This window comes from Lutjanus erythropterus, chromosome 17, assembly GCF_056507025.1.
Source record: "Lutjanus erythropterus isolate fLutEry1 chromosome 17, fLutEry1.hap2, whole genome shotgun sequence".
NCBI lineage: Eukaryota > Metazoa > Chordata > Actinopteri > Lutjaniformes > Lutjanidae > Lutjanus > Lutjanus erythropterus.
This window is the reverse complement of record NC_139333.1, coordinates 5,320,045-5,342,886: the sequence shown is the minus strand read 5'-3', so window position 1 is coordinate 5,342,886 and position 22,842 is coordinate 5,320,045. Positions and strand designations below refer to the sequence as shown.

The window sequence follows — 22,842 nt, the reverse complement described above, 5'->3', positions numbered from 1 at the left end:
GTCATGAACGTACCTTCAGCGACTCTCTCAGTCCAAATCAGCCCAGCAGTTCACTTCAGCTCACTTCAGTTCCAACAACCTGAAACAGAAGAAAAAAAAAAAAAAAAACATCCTCTGGCTCTGGTGGCTTAAACATGTCTAGACCTGTCCAATAAAGCTACTAGACGAAGCGTCTGTGACCACTTGGACACAAGGATGAACTGGTCAAAGGTCACCTCACTACACACAATTTTGGCTGTAAGTCAACATTTCATATGCTAATTTTGATAAAATTAGGATAAAATGATGTGGTAATGACATTTTGTATCCAAAATGCTTCACCGTGGCATCATAATGTTCAGCTCTCTATCAGTCTTCTGTCTTCCTCGGTAAAAACAGTCTCTAAGTGAAGACAGCATGTTTCTGCCAGGAAATTATTCACGTTTATAGTAAGAACTTCCATCTTGCCAAAAAATACACTTACTACACTTTAATTCCTTCAAAGTCACAGGTCAATATTGTAGTAAGTTCCATACTAAATTCCTTCACCACATACATTATATGAGTCTGGACAGACATAAATGTAAACTGCACTGGTTGGTGAAGACAACTGTGAAGGCAGTGATTCTATTTTGACTGCTCTGTTTTATATGACTATTGACAGCTGACTTCTCACTTTTCTTTGCAAGTGATCAACTGCTGGTGGTGGCATTGCAGTAGGTGTTTCACCATCTGTTGATGGGGATCTGCACTCCACTGAGTGACCTCTTCTAGTCTCATTCTGTGGCAAGACTGCAGCGCATTAACTGCATTATCCACATTTCAGTGCGTTATAAAGACCTACACCACATATTTTCACAATGCTCTCCTCCCCTGTTAAATTACTGCAATAAAAAACCTCTGTTTTATGCCCTAACTACTTCTTTTGCTTTCAGTATCACATCCATTATAGGTCCTGTGTGGTTATTACAGTAGTTAAATATAGTCTAATCATGGGGATAAGAGCCAATTTTCCGCTGCAGCCGCCACCTGCCTGCTTCTGCGCTGTCATGTCACAGAGATGAAGAGGCTAAACTCGCAAGGAGGCATTGTCAAGGCAAAGAAGAAAATCTTCCCCTCTGAGCAGAACAACGAGGTGCTTTCACCCCGGCCTTGTCCCCGTGTATAGCTGTGTAGTTAGCCAGAGGCGATTCTGAAGGAGGTTAATTTGAGGTGCAATGATAGTATCTGAGTTATCGGGGGTTTGGCACTGCTCCAGCTCCCAAGTAGCGCTGCTCAAGTCTGAAAATGAAGCTGTCCTGATACATTTTAATGACGTGCACTTTGGCAAAGGAAAATTCATCTTGGGAGAGAGGACAAATACAAGGCCATTCTTTGAGGTCAGTCTAGATGAGTCTAAAATTGCAGGCTGCCTTCTGTGTGCTAATGCGTCTGTCCAATGAAAGCAAAATGTGAGAAAATGCTGAAGTGCTGCTCTTTGAGAAAAAGAACCTTCCCGTCACACTGAAGTAGGCCAAGGCCCTGTTAGTCACTGTACTGTGCTGTGAACCTGTATAGCATCAGTTCATAGGGTTTAGAACCTGCTGTTCAACAACACATACCTAAATGCTAAAATAGGTCTTTTGGTAGGAGCTTCCAAAGTCTTACCTGCATGTATTTGAGGGAGAAATCTGTAATATATTTTCTGTCTTTTATAACTTTTATTTTTCTTCCAAGTATACTGCTTCTTCACTTCTGTATCTATTGCAAGTAAAATCCTCAATTTAGCATGGATTACCTTCTGTTAACATAGGAGGAGCAACTTGTTTGAGTTTGTGTTGTAACTGATTGGCTGTTAACTATTGAATTGATAGCTGTTTTGATGATTGTTTGGATTTTTTCTTTTTTTTTCTTTTTTTTTTTTTTTTAGAAAGGTCAAGGTTCTGTAGTCCCAGCTCCTGGAATCTGAGCCTTTGCTGGTTGCTGGATGTCTTTGGGTCATGAACGGAGGGGACATTTGAGGACATCATTTCGGGCTTTGATTTGATTGATTGATTGATCAGAAGGAAAATCGACAAGATTGTTGGACACAGAAAGTGATCTTTGGTTGCAGCCCTAATTAATGCAGCAAATTTCTGTTAAATGTACACTAAACATTGACTGTAAAAGCCTGTATTTATACTGTTAAACTTCCAGTAAAAATTGTAAGAAATAAAATGACCACGGTTGGGTGAGTCAGTATTTTATAGTTGTGAGTGTAAACTCCTGATCTTCCTGAACTCAAAAAACAGAGTTGTGTTTTATTTACTCTGTTTTTCATGCTTTACTTAAGATGCATTCACATTCCAGCCAGAGAAAGTGTGAGCTCTAAGATGACTTCAATGAAATGAGGCGCTGTGGTTGAAAACAGTTATTTCAACAAATGTGATGACACTCCAACCCGTATTAGAGTGTCATCACATTTGAAATAACTGATGCTGTGCCCTATCAAAAAAAGTCGGATTACCAGCAGTGTCTGCTCTTCATAAGAGAGATGTGTAGAAATGATAAATATCAAAGGACAGAGAGGCCGCAGAAGCATTTCTTAAGACAGAGACCTCAATCAGTCCACAGTCAGTCAGATAAATGAAACAGAGGGGAGAAACTTGGCAATGCTGCTCCTCCCCAAAGAGAGATTGAACTGCTAAGATCACTGCAAAAACGATGTCAGAACTTAAGCAGGTATTTTACAGACATCACTTGACTTGCACTTGCACTTGCTAATATGTTTCTCATGAGTCAAACCAACCAGGCGTTATTAATAGAGAACTGATCTAACGTGACATGCATGATCCACAGCGGAAAAAAGATGAAATCTTTGGCACAAAACTCAATAGAATCTGCTCTGTAGACCGATCACCTCCTGAGCTTCAACCCAATGAAAAAGTGCCATAGTGAGCGATGACGGAAGACAGCTCTTTGTATTGATGTATGACTGAACTGTTCTATAGAGAGATGCTAAGCAGGATCCTGGGAACAAAGGAGATACTTCGACTGCACTGTGTGTCTCCACAGAAGCAGGTTCAGGGTGTTTTTACATAGGAGTTTATGGGAATGTTAGCAAAACGTTCTTGCTGTGAGGCGACAGTGCTACTATTGAACCACCATGCCACTGAGCATTAATGACATTTGTTATTTATTTCTTATTGACAGCATGCCAGTATTTGAGTGCCTTAACTGGTACATTAAGTTGTTTTTATGGACAATGAACAATATGTCATGACACAAATGAGCGACTTTAAAACTGAGATACACACCGAACCATTAACTGTGTGTACCATTCCGTCCTTACCGCCACAAACTTGTAGCTTGGCATCAGCCTTTTAGTATGATATCATGTATGTAGCCATCAAGTCCAGGGTTGCTGTTAAAATGAATCAACAGGGGACAAATTTTCACTTAAGCACTCATTTATGCCAACCGTTAAATACGTGTACAGACACTGACAGAGCCTTCTGTCCGTACCATGCAAAACTTTTGACTCCTCTTCTTCGGTGTTAACTTTTGACTCTGAGCGGTGCCCTCTTGTGGATGTATTGCATAACATCCATGCCAACATAAAGGAATGGATGTATAGCAGCAATAACTATTTTTGTACATAAAAGGGCCATAGGGTTAACGCTGAGTGATTAACTTTACCTGGCGAGGTAGCTGGATTTGCGAGATCACACAAGAACCCATCTAGCCAGGCTTAACGTTTTCCCGATTGTGTCCGCAACAAAACTGGGAGCGACTACTGAGAGCTATGGTTGTGAGGCTATGACAAGAGTTTGATCTGACTGGTTGAAGTTAGCCCATGTTAGACATGATAGACGGATGGTTCATCTGATTACCTGCCAAGTATCTTTTTTAAAGTGCTTGCCCTTTTCCAGACAGTTTCTAACGACGGCTTCCCAGATGGTTCTGTGTAAAAAACCATCTGGCGTGTCAGTTTATAGACCCTTTTACAGTTTGTAAAGAATGAGCACCATGTTTGTGCATTTTCTCAACAGAAGTATGGTGGACCGAAACAGTGGGCGCTGAAAACAAGAGCAGTTGTGATCTAAGTCCGGTCCACACATTTAATAGCTTGCAGCAATAGACATCGTTGATTGCTTTGGAATTCTGTTGTAATCCTGTATAACTTGAGTCAACCAGTGAAATATTGATTCTGACAACATGCAATGTTGTACATTCAATGTCCAAGAGGTGTTTTGCATGCAACAACCAACATTTTGGTGCTTCCATTACCGAAATGCATGCACTGCTTTTTGATTATGTCAGCTGTAAAAGGGTCTATAGCTAGCTATGTAGAGCTGTTCAAATCTGCTAGCAGTTTCTGTCAAAATCAACGGTTGCTTGCTAGAAATAAGAAGCCTGCATTGTTTCAAAAAGAATTTCATGTCAAAACTGCCACCGTTCTGGCTTTAAACCACATTATATGTGATGATTGATGTGTTTAAGTCTGATGTTAAGATTTGGGAGAAGGTATTGCTGGTTTTCAGGCAGTTCCTCAAAGGTTTGTCAAACTGTGTCAGATGTGATCTGAGCGTAGATTCTGCTGTCATTGTCATTGTGAGATTCGAGCGACATGCTGTTTGATGTCCATTGTGGCAGAAAGTGGGATTGTTCCCTGCAGAGAAAGTGGCCAGTGCCACAGTAATGTCACCTGTCACAGCACTGCCAAACTTTGTTCCTTAGTGGCTCTCTCCAGCATGCCATGTTCCAGAAATTGTCCACACACTCCATGCTATTACCCTGCTGTCTCAGCGACCTGTGCAGCAGCATCTCTCCTTGACTTTGTACTTGTAAAAGCAGCCGTGTATCGGTGCTTGATATTGATTCAAATGTAAAGCATTTCTCTTATTTTGTTCACCCTGTATTGGACTGCACTGATAACAGAATGAAATGAACAGAATTTCTATATGCCACCGCTTAGAAGTTTTCTGGCTTTCTGCCTGTGCCCACATTAGCATACTGGCGTGACCCTTGACCTCCCAACCGCGTGGAGCTGTAGCACACACTCGCTGCAGTGGGAATCGCCGGGTGTCAAGGAGACAGAGGTTCAGCAACAATTGGAGATGACAGCCCATTCATCATGGCCGAGGTATCCGTTCCACTGAATAGAGCACATTCTCCACCCTAGACTGCGTCTGGCTCGCTTAATTAAAAATGGGAACACAGTAAACAACTTCAATGATTTCTGCTCTTCGCAGTGCTACCTCATTAAAAAACATACTTTTGATGTTTGCCATCTTTTTCTTTTTTGTGAATGACGAATGGAATTGAGCTGTTAATTTTGAGGACATGCTTTGATTGTTCTTTTTGTTCTGCTGTTTTGTTTGCACGGCCGTGTGGCATGTGAGTGTGTTTGTGACTGAATGAGATAATAGCTTATTGTCCACTACTGACAGAAGAAAGCTGGATGTGTAGTTCAGAGTGTGTGCATAAACTCACACACAGAAATACACACACACACCTGTGTCTGGTTTCACAAAGCCAGACTCTGAGGATGGTGTATGTTGTACAAATATTCTCACAAATAGTGAAAAAAAAAAAAAAAAAGCTGTCCATGGCTGTCTTGAGTATGACCAGTTTGCTAGTAATTGTGGGTAATTTAAAGTTTTTTCAAAATAGAACACAGTTTCCTATTCCAGTGTCAGAATGTGCAAACAAGACTGTGTTTTTATAACCTGTGGTAGCCACAATGGGCAATTAAACCTTTGCTAAGCCCCGCCTCTTCAGTTATTGTTGCTATGCTTGTCAAGCTTTCCATTCTTGCACTGCAAATATGCTGTTTACAGTGATAAATGATATAGCAATTAGGAACAGTTGTTGAAATGCGAGGCCTTCAACTGTACAGAGGAACTCATAAAAGCAAATTCTCATTTCTAGCTGACGACCATGGATTTTGTCGGCTAGAATGTCCGACTCTCATGAGGAGATTTCATAAGTGTAGCTGGCTAATGTAGGCTAATGCTTAAACTCCTAGATTCAGTTGAGAAATCTCTCTCTAGCTGACTTTTGTGATCTGACACTTGTTAATGCAAGGCATCTGTAAAAGGATCTTATATATGTAAAGTTAATTAAGGTTTATAATGTTAATGCTTAAAGACTGAGGCCAGAGCTACATCCCAGAAAACACTGGTAGAACGGCAGAATTCAACATATGTATAGAGTATACGACAGAAATACACTCATTAATGTGAGAAAAGGAAGCACAGGGAATAAATTAGAGCAGCACACCTTGAAGTGGTCACCCAGCTGGACTGCAATCGCCTTAGGAAGAGAGGTGGGATAAGAGCTAAGTTAACCTGGCTTAGATCTAAGAAAGCAAACCAGAGGGAGGTGTGTTGTCATCAGCCCACATTGATTATGCACCACATCATATCCTGTTACTGCAGCTAGTAAGCTAATGTTAGTTAGCTAGACATGCTAATGCTCTGAGGTTATGTAGAGCAGAAAAACACAAAGTTAAAGCTATACCTTACATGTGTATTTCTGTTTTACATTTTATACAACAGATGCTGTTTGCAGTTTTGTTTAAAAAGATTAAATAATGAACAATTTAAAACAATTTTTTTTATTGTAGTGTGTATATAACAGGAGACAATTATACAGCCACTGCATTGTCATTACAAGTCTTGGTCAGAATTTTTGTTTCCAATATTAATTTTTAAAATGTATTTGATATTTTTCTCCTAATACACACATCAGTTCTAAAGCAATTCATTCATTGTCCAAGTGATACAGTCGTCCATACAGAGAGGCAGTGACCAGCCCAGCAGTCATGTTCGAGTGTTTCATGCTCACTCTGCCATCTGCAGCTACTTCCAGATGTTCTGGCGTCTCCACGATCATCTTACTACCTAACACTGATGGGTACACGTATTTGGTTCCAAAGTTCCCCTCCAACAGGAAGTCCATTTTAGACTCAGCCTCTTCCACTGCCTGTCCACAGGAAGTGAAGTCTGGCCCTGGACATCTGACCAGTGCACACGCCTGCAAAACAGATGTGATTAATGTGACAAAACTCTCATGAAGGAGTTTTAAATTTTAAAAATTGTTTTCATTGATACCTGCATAGCGAAGACTCCGTCCACAGTGTGCTTCCCAGCAAATGCTCCCACTGCGTAAAGCTCTTTACTGCCGGCCTGTGGTAACCATCTGTACTGAAGGTGACAACAGAAGGTGCCATTGCACACCTTTACTTCACCCTCTGTCTCATTCAAGAGGACAAATGTAAATGGGTCGTGAATCATGTATGAGATGAAGGTGTCAGAGGAGGGAAGAACTGCAGAAGCAGTTTCAAGAGGAAGATCAACACAGTTCTGGTGACAGGATCCAAAATCTGTAGCTGATGCTGATGTGGACTCAACTCCCTCTTCGTCTGTGGCATTGCTGTGCCCCTCCCACAGTGGGTCCAAGACAGGCACCTTGGCCACCAGCAGCCTGCCCTCTGCTGGGTCTCCTTCCAGGGCATGGTGGTAGGTGGCAGAAAAAGGGGTGTAAATACCACTTCCTCTCATGTTTACTTGGTCATAACGAAGGTTGGCCGCTAGCAGGGTAACATTGGCACCCAAGCTGAATGCCCGCTGGAACTGGACTGCGTCCAGTAGCGGGAGCGTGTTAAACCAGGCTGTGGGGTAGACCACCTGACGCACACCCTAAAAGGAGTCCAAATAGAAACAGATGTTAGGAAAAAAGAAGACCAAACACTAGAATCTGCGGGGCTGTTTTATTACCTTCTTCACCAGGGCAACTGGAGGATTATGGAACAGGATGTCAAAGCAGATCACGAGGCCAAACTTCCCAGCAAAAGGTGTATCAAACGTTATGATCTCAGGTTGTGATGGTGTGTCAAAGGAATCCTCATGGAAGAGGTTTTGTTTATGATAGCGTGCCACCAGCAGGCCATCTGAGCTGTATAAAATAAGATACTGTGAACAACTGATATAGCGGTATTGTCGGTCAATTTGATCATTCATGTGATGTAAAAGGAAACGTGATTCATCAGACCAGACCACCTTCTTCCATTGCTCCGTGGTCTAGTTCTGATGCTCACGTGCCCATTGTTGGTGCTTTCAGCGGTGCACAGGGGTCAGCATGGACACCCTGACTGGTCTGCAGCTATTCAGCCCCATACGCAACAAACTGTGATGCACTGTGTATGCTGACACCTTTCTATCAGAACCAGCATTAACTTCTTCAGCAATTTGAGCAACAGTAGCTCATCTGTTGGATCAGACCACATGGACCAGCCTTCGCTCCCCACGTGCATCAGTGAGCCTTGGCTGCCCATGACCCTGTCACCGGTTCACCACTGTTCCTTCCTTGGAACACTTTTGATAGATACTGACCACTGCAGACCAGGAACACCACACAAGAGCTCTGACCCAGTCGTCTAGCCATCACAATTTGGCCCTTGTCAAACTCATTCAAATCCTTATGCTTGCCCATTTTCCCTGCTTCTAACACATCAACTTTAAGGACAAAATGTTCACTTGCTGCCTAATATATCCCACCCACCAACAGGTGCCATGATGAAGAGATAATCAGTGTTATTCACTTCACCTGTCAGTGGTCATAATGTTATGCCTGATCAGTGTAAACTACTTCTATTTTAAGGTATACACTACACCTGAAAACCACATTTGTGTTGAACTGCCAGTGTCCATCAGGGGGGCAGGAGGAGGTGGGCGTTAGTGGGCAGGGTTGTAGGTCACCCATGTTGGCCACCAGGTAGAGTTTGTTATCACGGGCCATACAACTCAACTGCTGGAGAACCTGTGAAACACAACACAAACACCATTTATTTTCACTGATGTTTCACAGAGACACCATGTCAGTGAAAGGTTAATATCATTAGCCTGGAATTTCTCATGTCATTTTCAATGTCCAAGAGGCGTTGTCAATGAGTGAAGACCAAAATGGCCACCTGGTCACAATCTCTCTCATATATTACAGTTCTGCAGAACACCAAAATATAACTCTGACAACATCTGAGTTGAGGAATAGACAATGCAGTAATAGAATCTCCATAGATAGTTGATCAGCAGTGCCTGGTTTGACAGTATTATCTGAGTTTTGGGAGTCTGAGGCACAAAATGGCAGCTACTTGTTCATGCTCCTCCTCATTCCTCAGTCTTTTTTAAAAGGTTCTAAAGCAGGCATGTCCAAACTGTTCCATAAAGGGCCATGTGGCTGCAGGTTTTCATTCCTTCCAAGCCGGAGCACACCAGGCTCGACTCATTTAATCACCTGATTTCAGTCTTCAAACAGCTGATTAGTCGAATCAGGTGTGCTCTAGACTGGTTGGAACAAAAACCTGCAGCCACTCGGCCCTTTATGGAACAGTTTGGACATGCCTGTTCTAAAGGGTATACTAAAATATGTTTCTGAAAACATGTGACGCAAGAAATGGGCAATGTAGTAACAGAATCTTGATTTATATTTGATTAGCACTTCAACTTCAGTAATCTGAGTTTTGTGAGCTGAGGTGTTGTACTGGGCACACAACTGAACAGGCTTAAAAATCAATATATCAGTCTTTCAATGGAGAACTCAAGCCACCAGAGTCATCTGATAAAACCAGTAATTTTACAACACAGAACCTGGGAGCTGCTGGTCCACCGCTGTGTTGACTTTGGTGTTTCAGCCCGTTTGGCTGTGACATGTCAATTCTGGAGCTAGCTGCAGTCTGGCTGAACTCACCTCACTTCCTGTCTGCTCTCCTCATCAAACAGCAGACACTGTTTTAACAAATACAGCAGATGGGCAGATTAACCCTTTTTTCATCATGTGGGAGAGAAAAACCCAGAGAGAGAAATGAAGAGTTGGAAATTAAGGAAGGTGTATTTCATCATATCATTATCATATATATCATTTCTATAATTTATGGTGGAGTATTAGTGTGCTCACATGTAAGATTTGCTCACAGAGCATGAGAAAAATAAAACAGGCTAGTTGATTAACATGGGCATCGGATGGACGCGAGCAGAACCCCTGGGCTCTGGGGCTCGCTTGCCACAGATCAAGGCAGCGGTGCACCAGCAACTCCTGTGTCCTGCAAGTTAAAAAACCTGTTTTTTAAAGGAGCCTGAGTGGTTGAGGACAGCACAGATGGCAGCTTCAGCTCCCTGATGGAAAAGGCTGTCTGATGGCAAATAAAAGTGGTGAAAATGTTTTAAATATAGTGTACATTTAAACTGATATTGATTTCTGCGAGGTGAATTTATTACAGTTTGTCTCAAAGGAGTCTGGAGCGATAAAGATCTGTGTATGAAGCATAATTCATCTGCAGTTGTTTTTCTTTCTTAAACCAGTCAACAGAAAAGCAACTGCAATGTTTTTTTAAATCTTAATAAATATAAATAAATATTGTATGTGTCTTAAACAGAAACGTGACTGCATGTTCCATTATCAAACTTGTACAATGAAGATCAACAAAGTACGCCAAGAGATGGAAACAGACAACTGGACTTCAAATTAAAATTTGAGCACCATGAGCAGTGATGAAATGTAATATGGGCTTTTGAGCTTCTCCTTCAGTTTATGAAATCCTTACAGCACCTGAAGGCAGCAGAACTGATATGAGACGTGCCATACTAAAGTTCAGCACTGAACCTTATATAGGGCACTCTAAAGTAGCGTCTCATGTTTTATCCTGGAAAGACATCAAAGTGCAAACACTGTAGTGTAACATTAATAACCACACTATGACTACGTGTGAGGTGAAAGATTTTGTGTTTAAATGGCGTCAATCTGATGTAATGATCACCAAATCTAATTCTGTATTCAGCCGTTGGGATTTTGTCTGAATAGATTTATGGCCAGATGTATCTGCCAGGGCAAACAAAAACATGAACTCTTCTTCTTCTGCACCTCAGTGTTTTTGTGTCTGTCCGGCTCCATGCAGGGATTCCAGCTCTCCGCCTGGGGATCAGGAATAGTTTCAAGGAAGCTGGCGATGGACAAACGGCTGTAGTTGAAACCGAAAATACCGTCTTCTGGAAACACCAGGATCTGGGCCCCCTGATTATGGGAAGATAAGGACAGAGTAAAGAAATGACACAGGAGGCAAACTGCAGTCATGAGTTCTGTAATGCACTTCTTTATGTGACCATACAGAGAAATACATTTACATTTACAATTAACTACCCTTCAATCACAAGTTTAAAGATTGGCCTCTTCATTTAATATTAGTCCACCAGGGCACAGACTTATTTTCATTTATATACTTGAATTTCTTTTTTTTCCTCCTTTTATTAAATTGGAAAGTACTCAAATCAAAGTCATTTCAAATACATTCTTCAGTTATTTAAGAGAACTGAGTTGTGTCTCCTCCATCAGGATAGATGTCAACTCTGTCAGGAGGAAAATGATGGAGTGACAAAATGTTGCACTTTTTCATTTTGCAACATTGTGGTGTCAGTGGTTATGAGTTCTCTTAGTGCTAATAAAAATACACGTTTTCAAACCCTAATTCTTATTTTGTTTTGATTTAGAAGGGCTGTGGAGTTGACATGGTTGAGAAACATCTGATGGTAATATTATTTAACAAATAGTCTGTTTGCTTACGAGTGGATGAGCAGTTAAATGGTTCAGTGAGACAGCAGCACTAAACCTTTTATGTCTGGTTAAATCTTGTTTTTGTAAAAACATTTTTTTAATTTTCAAAATATAATAATGATACTAAATTAAGACAAGACAGAAATTCTATTAGTCGGCCCCTTATCAAAACGGAAGGACTTGCTGAAAAAAACTGGCCATTTCTCCTCCTGGGTAAAAGCAGAAGTAACGAGTCTGGGGGTTATCTTAGACTCTGAACTAAGTTTTACCCCCCACATAAATAAACTGACCAAGGTGGCATTTTTCCACCTCAGAAACATTGCCAAGGTACGGCCATTCCAAAACAAAGAACAGAGAACATATCACTCCAGTTCTAGCCACATTGCACTGGCTACCTTTGTCCACCAGAATTGATTTTTAAGTGTCCCTGCTTGCATACAAAGCTCTCAATGGCCTAGGACCATCCTACATTAGAGTCTCTCTGCTGTTCTATGTTCCATCAAGACCTCTCAGGTCCTCCACTGCTGGTTTTTTAGACACCCAAAACTATAACAAAAAGAAAATTGGAGATGCAGCTTTTTTCAGCTATTCTCCCAAACTGTGGAACAGCCCACCCAAACACATCAGAGAAGCAGGCTCTGCGGAGATGTTCAAACGGCACTTAAAGACACATCTTTTCAACAGAGCCTTCACAGTAGTTTGAAAATAGTAGAAAGGCTAAGTTAGTTAGTTCCTCTTTTTTACTCCATGCCCGATGGCTTTTTCTAAATTGTCATTTTATACTATCTTTAGTATTATCATTATTATGTGTATGTTTGTATGTATGTGTTGTATATGTGTGTATGTGTGTGTGTGTGTGTGTGTGTGTGTATATATATATATATATATATATATATATATATATATATATATATATATATATATATATATATATATATATGCATATATATATATTATTTTTAATCCTCTTTAAATTGTGCTATTCTTGCTTAATGTTTACTGTATGTATGTATATATTTGTGCTTTTTACTCCTATTCTATCCTAGTCTCTATTATGTGAAGCTGCATGCTTTGTATGAAAGGTGCTATATAAACTAAAATATATTATTATTATTATTATTATTATTATTAGATTAGAAATTCAAACAAAGATGATTATAATAGCACATTTTTATAGCTACATTATTAGTAGGTGCTTAGTTTTAAATTTTGGAGGCTTTTAACATGTTTTCAAATTCTTTGAGGTTGTGAATTCTTTTCTGGAACAAGTGTGTTTTCTGATACAGAGCAAGTTTAGAAATTAAAAAGAATTAAAGCAGACTAAAACATTTTATAAATTACATTGGTTTCATATATCAATCCTTAAAGAATACATTTTCACCAGAAATGTGTGTTATTAGAAATATTCTTTTTTTTTTCAAGTTCTCAAGAATAAATGATGAAATAATTTTGAAGGATATGTTTACTGCATACACATATTTATCATCTATAATCAATAAGCCAAAGCTTTTTGCCTGCAAAAACAAACTTTAGTAACTCTCTTGAGTTCTGACCATACCTGCTGAGCGGCCTGGGCAGCCTGCTCCTTGTAGACATCAAGGTTTTTCTGCATGTACTGCAAGGCATCGGAGCGGGACATGGGGACACGAGGATTCGGGTTCAGGACTAAGTTGTGCTCATACACAGCAGCAATGTACGAGGGGCCCTCAACAGTCCCCGTATCAGCAACGGCCAACGTTAAAAAAAGACTAACAACGGCAACGTACGAAAACATTGTTTCTTCTCTGTGAGACATGAATGGTTTGAACAGAAGGACTGACAAGGTGACAGTCCAGTCCAGCTTTAAGTAAAGGTAAACAGAGCTGAGCTGATTTCTCTGATTGGTTTAAACGGGGTTGGATAATCTAAAATGTTCTTTAGCACAACTGGCACGAATAGTTGGTGTTCAATGCCAGGTCCTGAAAGATAAGATAAAGTTTATTGATCCCACACCAGGGACATTTATGTTACAGTATGTCCAAACTTGCAGCTCAAGAAAAGTACTTTATTTGACACAACATCCATTTTAACAAGAAGAAAATTACATTACACATTACAATTTAATTATTCATGTTAAAAGGAAGTTGTTCAAAGAACTGGTGGTAACGTAGGGTTTTTCCTGCTTTCCTCTACAGTGTGTAACGTTTTTAAGCAAATTACCAGCATTATCAGATCTTGGTATAAGCATGCTGCAGGTTTAATGGTTTGCTTATGCTCATGAGATTTTCACTTAAAGCTCACACAACAAGACAGCAGTTTCAAAATCATAACAGATTTAAAAAATCTGGTTGCCCCACATATGAGGAAAAACTGAACAGATTCTTTTCTCTCTAATCTCAAACAACCACACACTACAAGATATGAAAATAATGGCACACCACAGGATATATTAAGATTATCGTGCCAGAGGAACCTCATGAAAAACATGATCTTGCGTGATTTCATGGGGAACGTGATCTCGTATGATTTTATGTGGAAACAAGTGGATGTACACAGTGGAGACAGAACAACTTGCTGTAATAATGTTTTGCAGAGAGAAATAATAAAAGCAAAAGTTAAGTCTGGATGAGAAAATAGTTTGCAGAGACGCGGTCAACACAAGCTGCCTACTTTTCATCAAGAAGTGGAGTTGATACTTTAAAGAGTTTCAGTATCAACGGTCAACAGTAGCATGTAAGCTAACATTAACATCAAGGGATATAAAGTTTACCATTGAATGGCAACACCTGTTTATGACATCTGTACCAACCAAATCAGATAATCCACAAGCCTTGTTGTAATCAGGTTCATGTAGGAACTACTTCCTTTCTGCAGCAAAGTCCAGAGCCAGAACTTCTTTAGAATTTAGTAGAAAAGAAAGAAATTCTTATTCTTATGAAACTGCTCACAACAATATCTGTGGATTATCTTGAGTAATCGAGTCATGATTTCTTGAAAGAGACTCTGGTTTTGATATGTTGACATGTATGTTTTTAGCTGTTTGAGCTCCACAAGCTGAGTGCCATTTAGTCGCATTATGTTAGAGAGAAGGCATACAGCTCTACAGCTGATATCACCAAAACATGTTACCAAAAAAATCTAGATGGATAAATCACACTACAGGCCAAGAGAAAAATATTGTATTTTTGATTTTGGGTGAACTGTCCCTTTAGGCTTTCCCTGCAACACACTATGGTTTACTGTAAAGCATCGCCCAAGCATCGGATCACAGGACAAAGGTTACAGTGAAAACAGACACTGAACCCATAAAACAAATTTATATATATACACTGTATACATGCAAACCAGATAAGAAGTCTGAACCTTGTGTGGGTGACAGCTTTTGTTCACGTCATTCTGTACAAAGGTTCATGGACAAAAATCTATCATAGAAGAAATGCCAATTTCTACACCCACAGGAACCAAAAGACCAGAATACAAAGTTGCTCTGTGTTTCTCATGTGTTTAACATCAATATTGTCAAGACCATGAGATTTCCAAAAAGTAGGCCGTGATCCAGCCAGAAGCCCAGTTACACAGTGCATAAAGATGAGTCGAGACAGAATCGGCTCTTCTCTGCCATTCATTCATCTTTGTTACATCTTCTGTAACTGCGACAAGTAGCCTGTTTAGAGTCATACTTGGTCACGCAACTTCAACTCATCCAGAACTCAGCAGCCAGATTACTGACAAAATCTAGAAAGTCCTGTCATATCACCCCAATTTTAGCATCCCTGCACTGGTTGCCAGTTAATTTTAGAATACATTTTAAAATGTTATTAATTATGTACAAGGAAATCCATGGGCTTAAGGAGTATTTAACTCTGTACACTCCAGCCAGGCCCTTGAGATCAGTTGATCAAAACCTTTTGGCTCCACTCCACTCCACTACAGCTTTCAAGTGGCTTCTTAAATTTCACTTCTGTAGGATGGCCTACTATTTTCAATGTTTAAATGTTTTAAGGATTTAATAATATTTGTTTTATCTGCTGTAAATGCTCTTTTAAATGTTTGCAGGAACAAACAACTTTCAGGCAAGGATGAACATTTGTGTTGATCAAGATTACATAATGAACAAACAGATGTTTTTTTTTAATTTATTTTATTGCAGTGTATATATGACATATGAGACAATTATACAACCACCAAATTGTAATTACCAGTCTTGGTCAGCACTTTGGTTTTAAAATGTATTTGATATTTTTCTCCTAATACACACATCAGTTCTAAAGCAATTCATTAACTGTCCAAGTGATACAGTCGTCCATACAGAGAGGCAGTGACCAGCCCAGCAGTCATGTTCGAGTGTTTCATGCTCACTCTGCCGTCTGCAGCTACTTCCAGATGTTCTGGCTTCTCCACGATCATCTTACTACCTAACACTGATGGGAACACATGTTTGGTTCCAAAGTTCCCCTCCAACAGGAAGTCCATTTTAGACTCAGCCTCTTCCACTACCTGTCCACAGGAAGTGAAGTCTGGCCCTGGACATCTGACCAGTGCACATACCTGCAAAACAGATGTGGTTAATGTGATGAGAGTCTCATAATCTTTTTAAATTTTAAAAATTGTTTTCATTCATACCTGCACGGCGTAGACTCCGTCCACAGTGTGCTTCCCAGCAAATGCTCCCACTGCGTAAAGCTCTTTACTGCCGGCCTGTGGTAACCGTCTGTACTGAAGGTGACAGCAGAAGGTGCCATTGCACACCTTTACTTCACCCTCTGTCTCATTCAAGAGGACAAATGTAAATGGGTCGTAAAACATGGATGAGATGAAGGTGTCAGAGGAGGGAAGAACTGCAGAAGCAGTTTCAAGAGGAAGACCAACACAGCTCTCTTGGTGACAGGATCCAGAGTCTGTAGCTGATGCTGATGTGGACTCAACTTCCTCTTTGTCTGTGGCATTGCTGTGCCCCTCCCACAGTGGGTCCAAGACAGGCACCCTGGCCACCAGCAGCCTGCCCTCTGCTGGGTCTCCTTCCAGGGCATGGTGGTAGGTGGCAGAAAAAGGAGTGTAAATACCACTTCCTCTCATGTTTAGTCGGTCATAACGAAGGTTGGCCGCTAGCAGGGTAACATTGGCACCCAAGCTGAATGCCCACTGGAACTGGACTGAGTCCAGTAGCGGGAGCGTGTTCATCCAGGCTGTGGGGAAGATCAGCTGATGCACACCCTAAAAGGGGGTTCAAAGAGAGGCGGATGTTAGGAAAAAAGAAGACCCAACATTTGAGCACAAAATCTGAGAGGTTGTTTTACTACCTTCTTCACCAGGGCAATTGTGGGATCATGGAACAGGATGTCAAAGCAGATCATGAGGCCAAACTTCCCAGCAAAAGGTGTATCAAACGTTATGATCTCGGGTTGTGATGGTGTGTCAAAGGAATGCTCATAGAAGAGGTTTTGTTTATGATAGCGTGCCACCAGCAGGCCATCTGAGCTGTATAAAATAAGATACTGTGAACAACTGATATAGCAGTATTGTCGGTCAATTTGATGTTAAGCCAAGGTGGACCAGTAATACCAGATTTTAAATACTCAATGTCACAGGTGACCCACCTGCTCTCGAATGAAACATAAGAGCCCATTTGTGAGAATACAGTGTATTTCAGTGAGTTTCCCACAACATATTCCTGGAAACATGAAGGCTAGAGGGCTTTTAATTTGAAACATATACAGAAGTGTTGAGTTTACATTAACAGTGTAATCCAGTAACCTCGTTAGACACAAAGTTTGCTAGCTAACTGTGAAGACATCAATTCTCCACCACTGCACACCTCCACACATGCATGTGCACATTGCTTTCCCGATTGATCTGGGTATCCCTAGCTGTTAGACTTCAGCTACACTGATCAGGCCTAACATTATGACCACCTGCCTAATATTGTGTTGGTCCCCCTTTTGCTGCAAAAACAGCCCTGACCCATCGAGGCATGGAGCCCTGAAGGTGTGCTGTGGTATCTGGCACCAAGATGTTAGCAGCAGATCCTTACATTCCTGTAAGTTGTAAGGTGTGGCCTCCATGGATCGGACTTCTTTGTCCAGCACATCCCACAGATGCTTGATTGGATTGAGATCTGGGGAATTGGAGGCCAAGTCAACACCTCAAAATCGTTGTTGTGCTACTCAAACCATTCCTGAACCATTTTTGCTTTGTGGCACGGTGCATTATCCTGTTGAAAGAGACCACAGCCATCAGGGAATATTGTTTCCATGAAAGGGTGTACATGGTCTGCAACAATGCTTAGGTAGGTGGTACGTGTCAAAGTAACATCCACATGGACCCAAGGTTTCCCAGCAGAACATTTCTCAAAGCATCACACTGCTTCCGCTGGCTTCCCTTCTTCCCATAGTGCATCCTGGTGCCATGTGTTCCCCAGGTAAGCGACGCACACACACCCGGCCATCCATGTGATGTAAAAGGAAACGTGATTCATCAGACCAGACCACCTTCTTCCATTGCTCCGTGGTCTAGTTCTGATGCTCACGTGCCCATTGTTGGTGCTTTCAGCGGTGCACAGGGGTCAGCATGGACACCCTGACTGGTCTGCAGCTATGCAGCCCCATACGCAACAAACTGTGATGCACTGTGTATGCTGACACCTTTCTATCAGAACCAGCATTAACTTCTTCAGCAATTTGAGCAACAGTAGCTCATCTGTTGGATCAGACCACATGGACCAGCCTTCGCTCCCCACGTGCATCAGTGAGCCTTGGCTGCCCATGACCCTGTCACCGGTTCACCACTGTTCCTTCCTTGGAACACTTTTGATAGATACTGACCACTGCAGACCAGGAACACCACACAAGAGCTCTGACCCAGTCGTCTAGCCATCACAATTTTGCCCTTGTCAAACTCATTCAAATCCTTATGCTTGCCCATTTTCCCTGCTTCTAACACATCAACTTTAAGGACAAAATGTTCACTTGCTGCCTAATATATCCCACCCACCAACAGGTGCCATGATGAAGAGATAATCAGTGTTATTCACTTCACCTGTCAGTGGTCATAATGTTATGCCTGATCAGTGCAAACTACTTCTATTTTAAGGTATACACTACACCTGAAAACCACATTTGTGTTGAACTGCCAGTGTCCATCAGGGGGGCAGGAGGAGGTGGGCGTTAGTGGGCAGGGTTGTAGGTCACCCATGTTGGCCACCAGGTAGAGTTTGTTATCACGGGCCATACAACTCAACTGCTGGAGAACCTGTGAAACACAACACAAACACCATTTATTTTCACTGATGTTTCACAGAGACACCATGTCAGTGAAAGGTTAATATCATTAGCCTGGAATTTCTCACGTCATTTTCAATGTCCAAGAGGCGTTGTCAATGAGTGAAGACCAAAATGGTCACCTGGTCACAATTTCTCTCATATATTACAGTTCAGCAGAACACCAAAATATAACTGACAACATCTGAGTTGAGGAATAGACAATGCAGTAATAGAATCTCCATAGATATTTGATCAGCAGTGCCTGGTTTGACAGTATTATCTGAGTTTTGGGAGTCTGAGGCACAAAATGGCAGCTACTTGTTCATGCTCCTCCTCATTCCTCAGTCTTTTTTAAAAGGTTCTAAAGGGTATACTAAAATATGTTTCTGAAAACATGTGACACAAGAAATGGGCAATGTACTAACAGAATCTTGATTTATATTTGATTAGCACTTCAACTTCAGTAATCTGAGTTTTGTGAGCTGAGGTGTTGTACTGGGCACACAACTGAACAGGCTTAAAAATCAATATATCAGTCTTTCAATGGAGAACTCAAGCCACCAGAGTCATCTGATAAAACCAGTAATTTTACAACACAGAACCTGGGAGCTGCTGGTCCACCGCTGTGTTGACTTTGGTGTTTCAGCCCGTTTGGCTGTGACATGTCAATTCTGGAGCTAGCTGCAGTCTGGCTGAACTCACCTCACTTCCTGTCTGCTCTCCTCATCAAACAGCAGACACTGTTTTAACAAATACAGCAGATGGGCAGATTAACCCTTTTTTCATCATGTGGGAGAGAAAAACCCAGAGAGAGAAATGAAGAGTTGGAAATTAAAGAAGGCGTATTTCATCATATCATTATCATATATATCATTTCTATAATTTATGGTGGAGTATTAGTGTGCTCACATGTAAGATTTGCTCACAGAGCATGAGAAAAATAAAACAGGCTAGTTGATTAACATGGGCATCGGATGGACGCGAGCAGAACCCCTGGGCTCTGGGGCTCGCTTGCCACAGATCAAGGCAGCGGTGCACCAGCAACTCCTGTGTCCTGCAAGTTAAAAAACCTGTTTTTTAAAGGAGCCTGAGTGGTTGAGGACAGCACAGATGGCAGCTTCAGCTCCCTGATGGAAAAGGCTGTCTGATGGCAAATAAAAGTGGTGAAAATGTTTTAAATATAGTGTACATTTAAACTGATATTGATTTCTGCGAGGTGAATTTATTACAGTTTGTCTCAAAGGAGTCTGGAGCGATAAAGATCTGTGTATGAAGCATAATTCATCTGCAGTTGTTTTTCTTTCTTAAACCAGTCAACAGAAAAGCAACTGCAATGTTTTTTTTAAATCTTAATAAATATAAATAAATATTGTATGTGTCTTAAACAGAAACGTGACTGCATGTTCCATTATCAAACTTGTACAATGAAGATCAACAAAGTACGCCAAGAGATGGAAACAGACAACTGGACTTCAAATTAAAATTTGAGCACCATGAGCAGTGATGAAATGTAATATGGGCTTTTGAGCTTCTCCTTCAGTTTATGAAATCCTTACAGCACCTGAAGGCAGCAGAACTGATATGAGACGTGCCATACCAAAGTTCAGCACTGAACCTTATATAGGGCACTCACTTAGCTAAAGTAGCATCTCATGTTTTATCCTGGAAAGACATCAAAGTGCAAACACTGTAGTGTAACATTAATAACCACACTATGACTACGTGTGAGAAAGATTTTGTGTTTAAATGGCGTCAATCTGATGTAATGATCACCAAATCTAATTCTGTATTCAGCCGTTGGGATTTTGTCTGAATAGATTTATGGCCAGATGTATCTGCCAGGGCAAACAAAAACATGAACTCTTCTTCTTCTGCACCTCAGTGTTTTTGTGTCTGTCCGGCTCCATGCAGGGATTCCAGCTCTCCGCCTGGGGATCAGGAATAGTTTCAAGGAAGCTGGCGATGGACAAACGGCTGTAGTTGAAACCGTAAATACCGTCTTCTGGAAACACCAGGATCTGGGCCCCCTGATTATGGGAAGATAAGGACAGAGTAAAGAAATGACACAGGAGGCAAACTTCGTTTTTTCCTGCTGCAGTCATGAGTTCTGTAATGCACTTCTTTATGTGACCATACAGAGAAATGCAACCACTCCTGATGTCTGGGGTTAGATGGGGACATTTACATTTACAATGAACTACCCTTCAATCATAAGTTTAAAGATTGGCCTTTTCATTTAATATTAGTCTGAGTTTGCTCTTTAGTTATTTGCTTCACCTGAGAGACTGAACTAATCCATATTTCTAGGGGTTTGATATTTACTCTTCAATTATGGTGGAAAAATATATTTTGAAGGATTAATTACTCTCTTTTAATAGCCCAACTTCCCAATAATTTTTTTTTTAAAGCCATTATTTGCATCAAAATCATTTATAACAGAAAGATCAAACATTTGGTTTTTGTTGGCATAAACTCATTTTAGAAATGCTTATGAAGATATAGTTAATGAATATAACAAAGAAAAAGTTCTCTGTGTTGGAGCTGACAGCCAACTAATGACACTGACGAAATCTACGGGGGGGTGTTTTGACGGGGGGGGGGGGGGCAACTAGGGCACTGACTTGTTTTCATTTATATACTTGAATTTCTTTTTTTCCCCTCCTTTTATTAAATTGCAAAGTACTCAAATCAAAGTCATTTCAAATACATTCTTCAGTTATTTAAGAGAACTGAGTTGTGTCTCCTCCATCAGGATAGATGTCAACTCTGTCAGGAGGAAAATGATGGAGTGACAAAATGTTGCACTTTTTCATTTTGCAACATGGTGAGTAGTTACTACCAGTGGTTATGAGTTCTCTTAGTGCTAATAAAAATACACGTTTTCAAACCGTAATTCTTATTTTGTTTTGATTTAGAAGGGCTGTGGAGTTGACATGGTTGAGAAACATCTGATGGTAATATTATTTAACAAGTAGTCTGTTTGCTTACGAGTGGATGAGCAGTTAAATGGTTCAGTGAGACAGCAGCACTAAACCTTTTATGTCTGGTTAAATCTTGGGTTGTGAATTCTTTTCTGGAACAAGGGTGTTTTCTGATACAGAGCAAGTTTAGAAATGAAAAAGAATTAAGCAGACTAAACATTTTATAAATTACATAGGTTTCATATATCAATCCTTAAAGAATAAATTTTCACCAAAAATGTGTGTTATTAGTAATATTCTTTTTTTTTCAAGTTCTCATGTTTACTGCATACACATATTCATCATTTATAATCAATAAGCCAAAGCTTTTTGCCTGCAAAAACAAACTTTAGTAACTCTCTTGAGTTCTGACCATACCTGCTGAGCGGCCCGGGCAGCCTGCTCCTTGTAGACATCAAGGTTTTTCTGCATGTACTGCAAGGCATCGGAGCGGGACATGGGGACACGAGGATTCGGGTTCAGGACTAAGTTGTGCTCATACACAGCAGCAATGTACGAGGGGCCCTCAACAGTCCCCGTATCAGCAACGGCCAACGTTAAAAAAAGACTAACAACGGCAACGTACGAAAACATTGTTTCTTCTCTGTGAGACATGAATGGTTTGAACAGAAGGACTGACAAGCTGACAGTCCAGTCCAGCTTGAACTAAAGGTAAACATAGCTGAGCTGATTTCTCTGATTGGTTTAAACGGGGTTGGATAATGTTCAACACCAGGTCCTGAAAGATAAGATAAAGTTTATTGATCCCACACCAGGGACATTTATGTTACAGTATGTCCAAACTTGCAGCTCAAGAAAAGTCCTTTATTTGACACAACATCCATTTTCACAAGAAGAAAATTACATTACACATTACAATTTAATTATTCATGTTAAAAGGAAGTTGTTCAAAGAACTGGTGGTAACGTAGGGTTTTTCCTGCTTGCCTCTACAGTGTGTAATGATTTTAAGCAAATTACCAGCATTATCAGATCTTGGTATAAGCATGCTGCAGGTTTAATGGTTTGCTTATGCTCATGAGATTTTCACTTAAAGCTCACACAACAAGACAGCAGTTTCAAAATCATAACAGATTT

At 40.7% G+C, this 22,842-nt stretch overlaps 2 protein-coding genes across 2 annotated transcripts; both read right to left on the bottom strand.

Annotated features, from left to right (window-relative positions):
- Positions 1-6,543: 6,543 nt before the first annotated feature.
- On the bottom strand, positions 6,544-13,380 carry LOC146311578 (biotinidase-like). The gene is made up of 6 exons (XM_084741123.1): positions 13,106-13,380; positions 10,861-11,010; positions 8,618-8,763; positions 7,722-7,899; positions 7,056-7,643; positions 6,544-6,978 (listed from the first exon to the last, which is right to left on the bottom strand). The coding sequence occupies exons 1-6, from the start codon at positions 13,340-13,342 to the stop codon at positions 6,706-6,708; spliced, it is 1,572 nt and encodes a 523-aa protein (XP_084597249.1). The 5' UTR covers positions 13,343-13,380; the 3' UTR covers positions 6,544-6,705.
- Positions 13,381-15,741: 2,361 nt separating this feature from the next.
- Positions 15,742-22,402, bottom strand: LOC146311577 (biotinidase-like). Its single transcript, XM_084741124.1, has 6 exons — positions 22,124-22,402; positions 20,663-20,812; positions 18,629-18,774; positions 16,827-17,004; positions 16,150-16,740; positions 15,742-16,074 (listed from the first exon to the last, which is right to left on the bottom strand). Exons 1-6 carry the CDS (start codon positions 22,358-22,360, stop codon positions 15,805-15,807), a joined length of 1,572 nt encoding a protein of 523 aa, XP_084597250.1. The 5' UTR covers positions 22,361-22,402; the 3' UTR covers positions 15,742-15,804.
- Positions 22,403-22,842: the final 440 nt, after the last annotated feature.

Bases quoted from the DNA above. Each gene is read 5' to 3' on its own strand.
- LOC146311578 (XM_084741123.1), bottom strand. From the start codon at position 13,342: ATGTCTCACAGAGAAGAAACAATGTTTTCGTACGTTGCCGTTGTTAGT. The intron at 7,900-8,617 runs GTGTAGTGTATA...TATTTTATACAG, and splicing joins AACACAAATGTGGTTTTCAG to CTCAGATGGCCTGCTGGTGG. The intron at 6,979-7,055 runs GTATCAATGAAA...TCTGTTTTGCAG, and splicing joins ACGGAGTCTTCGCTATGCAG to GCGTGTGCACTGGTCAGATG.
- LOC146311577 (XM_084741124.1), bottom strand. From the start codon at position 22,360: ATGTCTCACAGAGAAGAAACAATGTTTTCGTACGTTGCCGTTGTTAGT. The intron at 20,813-22,123 runs GTATGGTCAGAA...TCCCATAATCAG, and splicing joins CTGCCCGGGCCGCTCAGCAG to GGGGCCCAGATCCTGGTGTT. The intron at 16,741-16,826 runs GTAGTAAAACAA...ACCCCCTTTTAG, and splicing joins CAATTGCCCTGGTGAAGAAG to GGTGTGCATCAGCTGATCTT.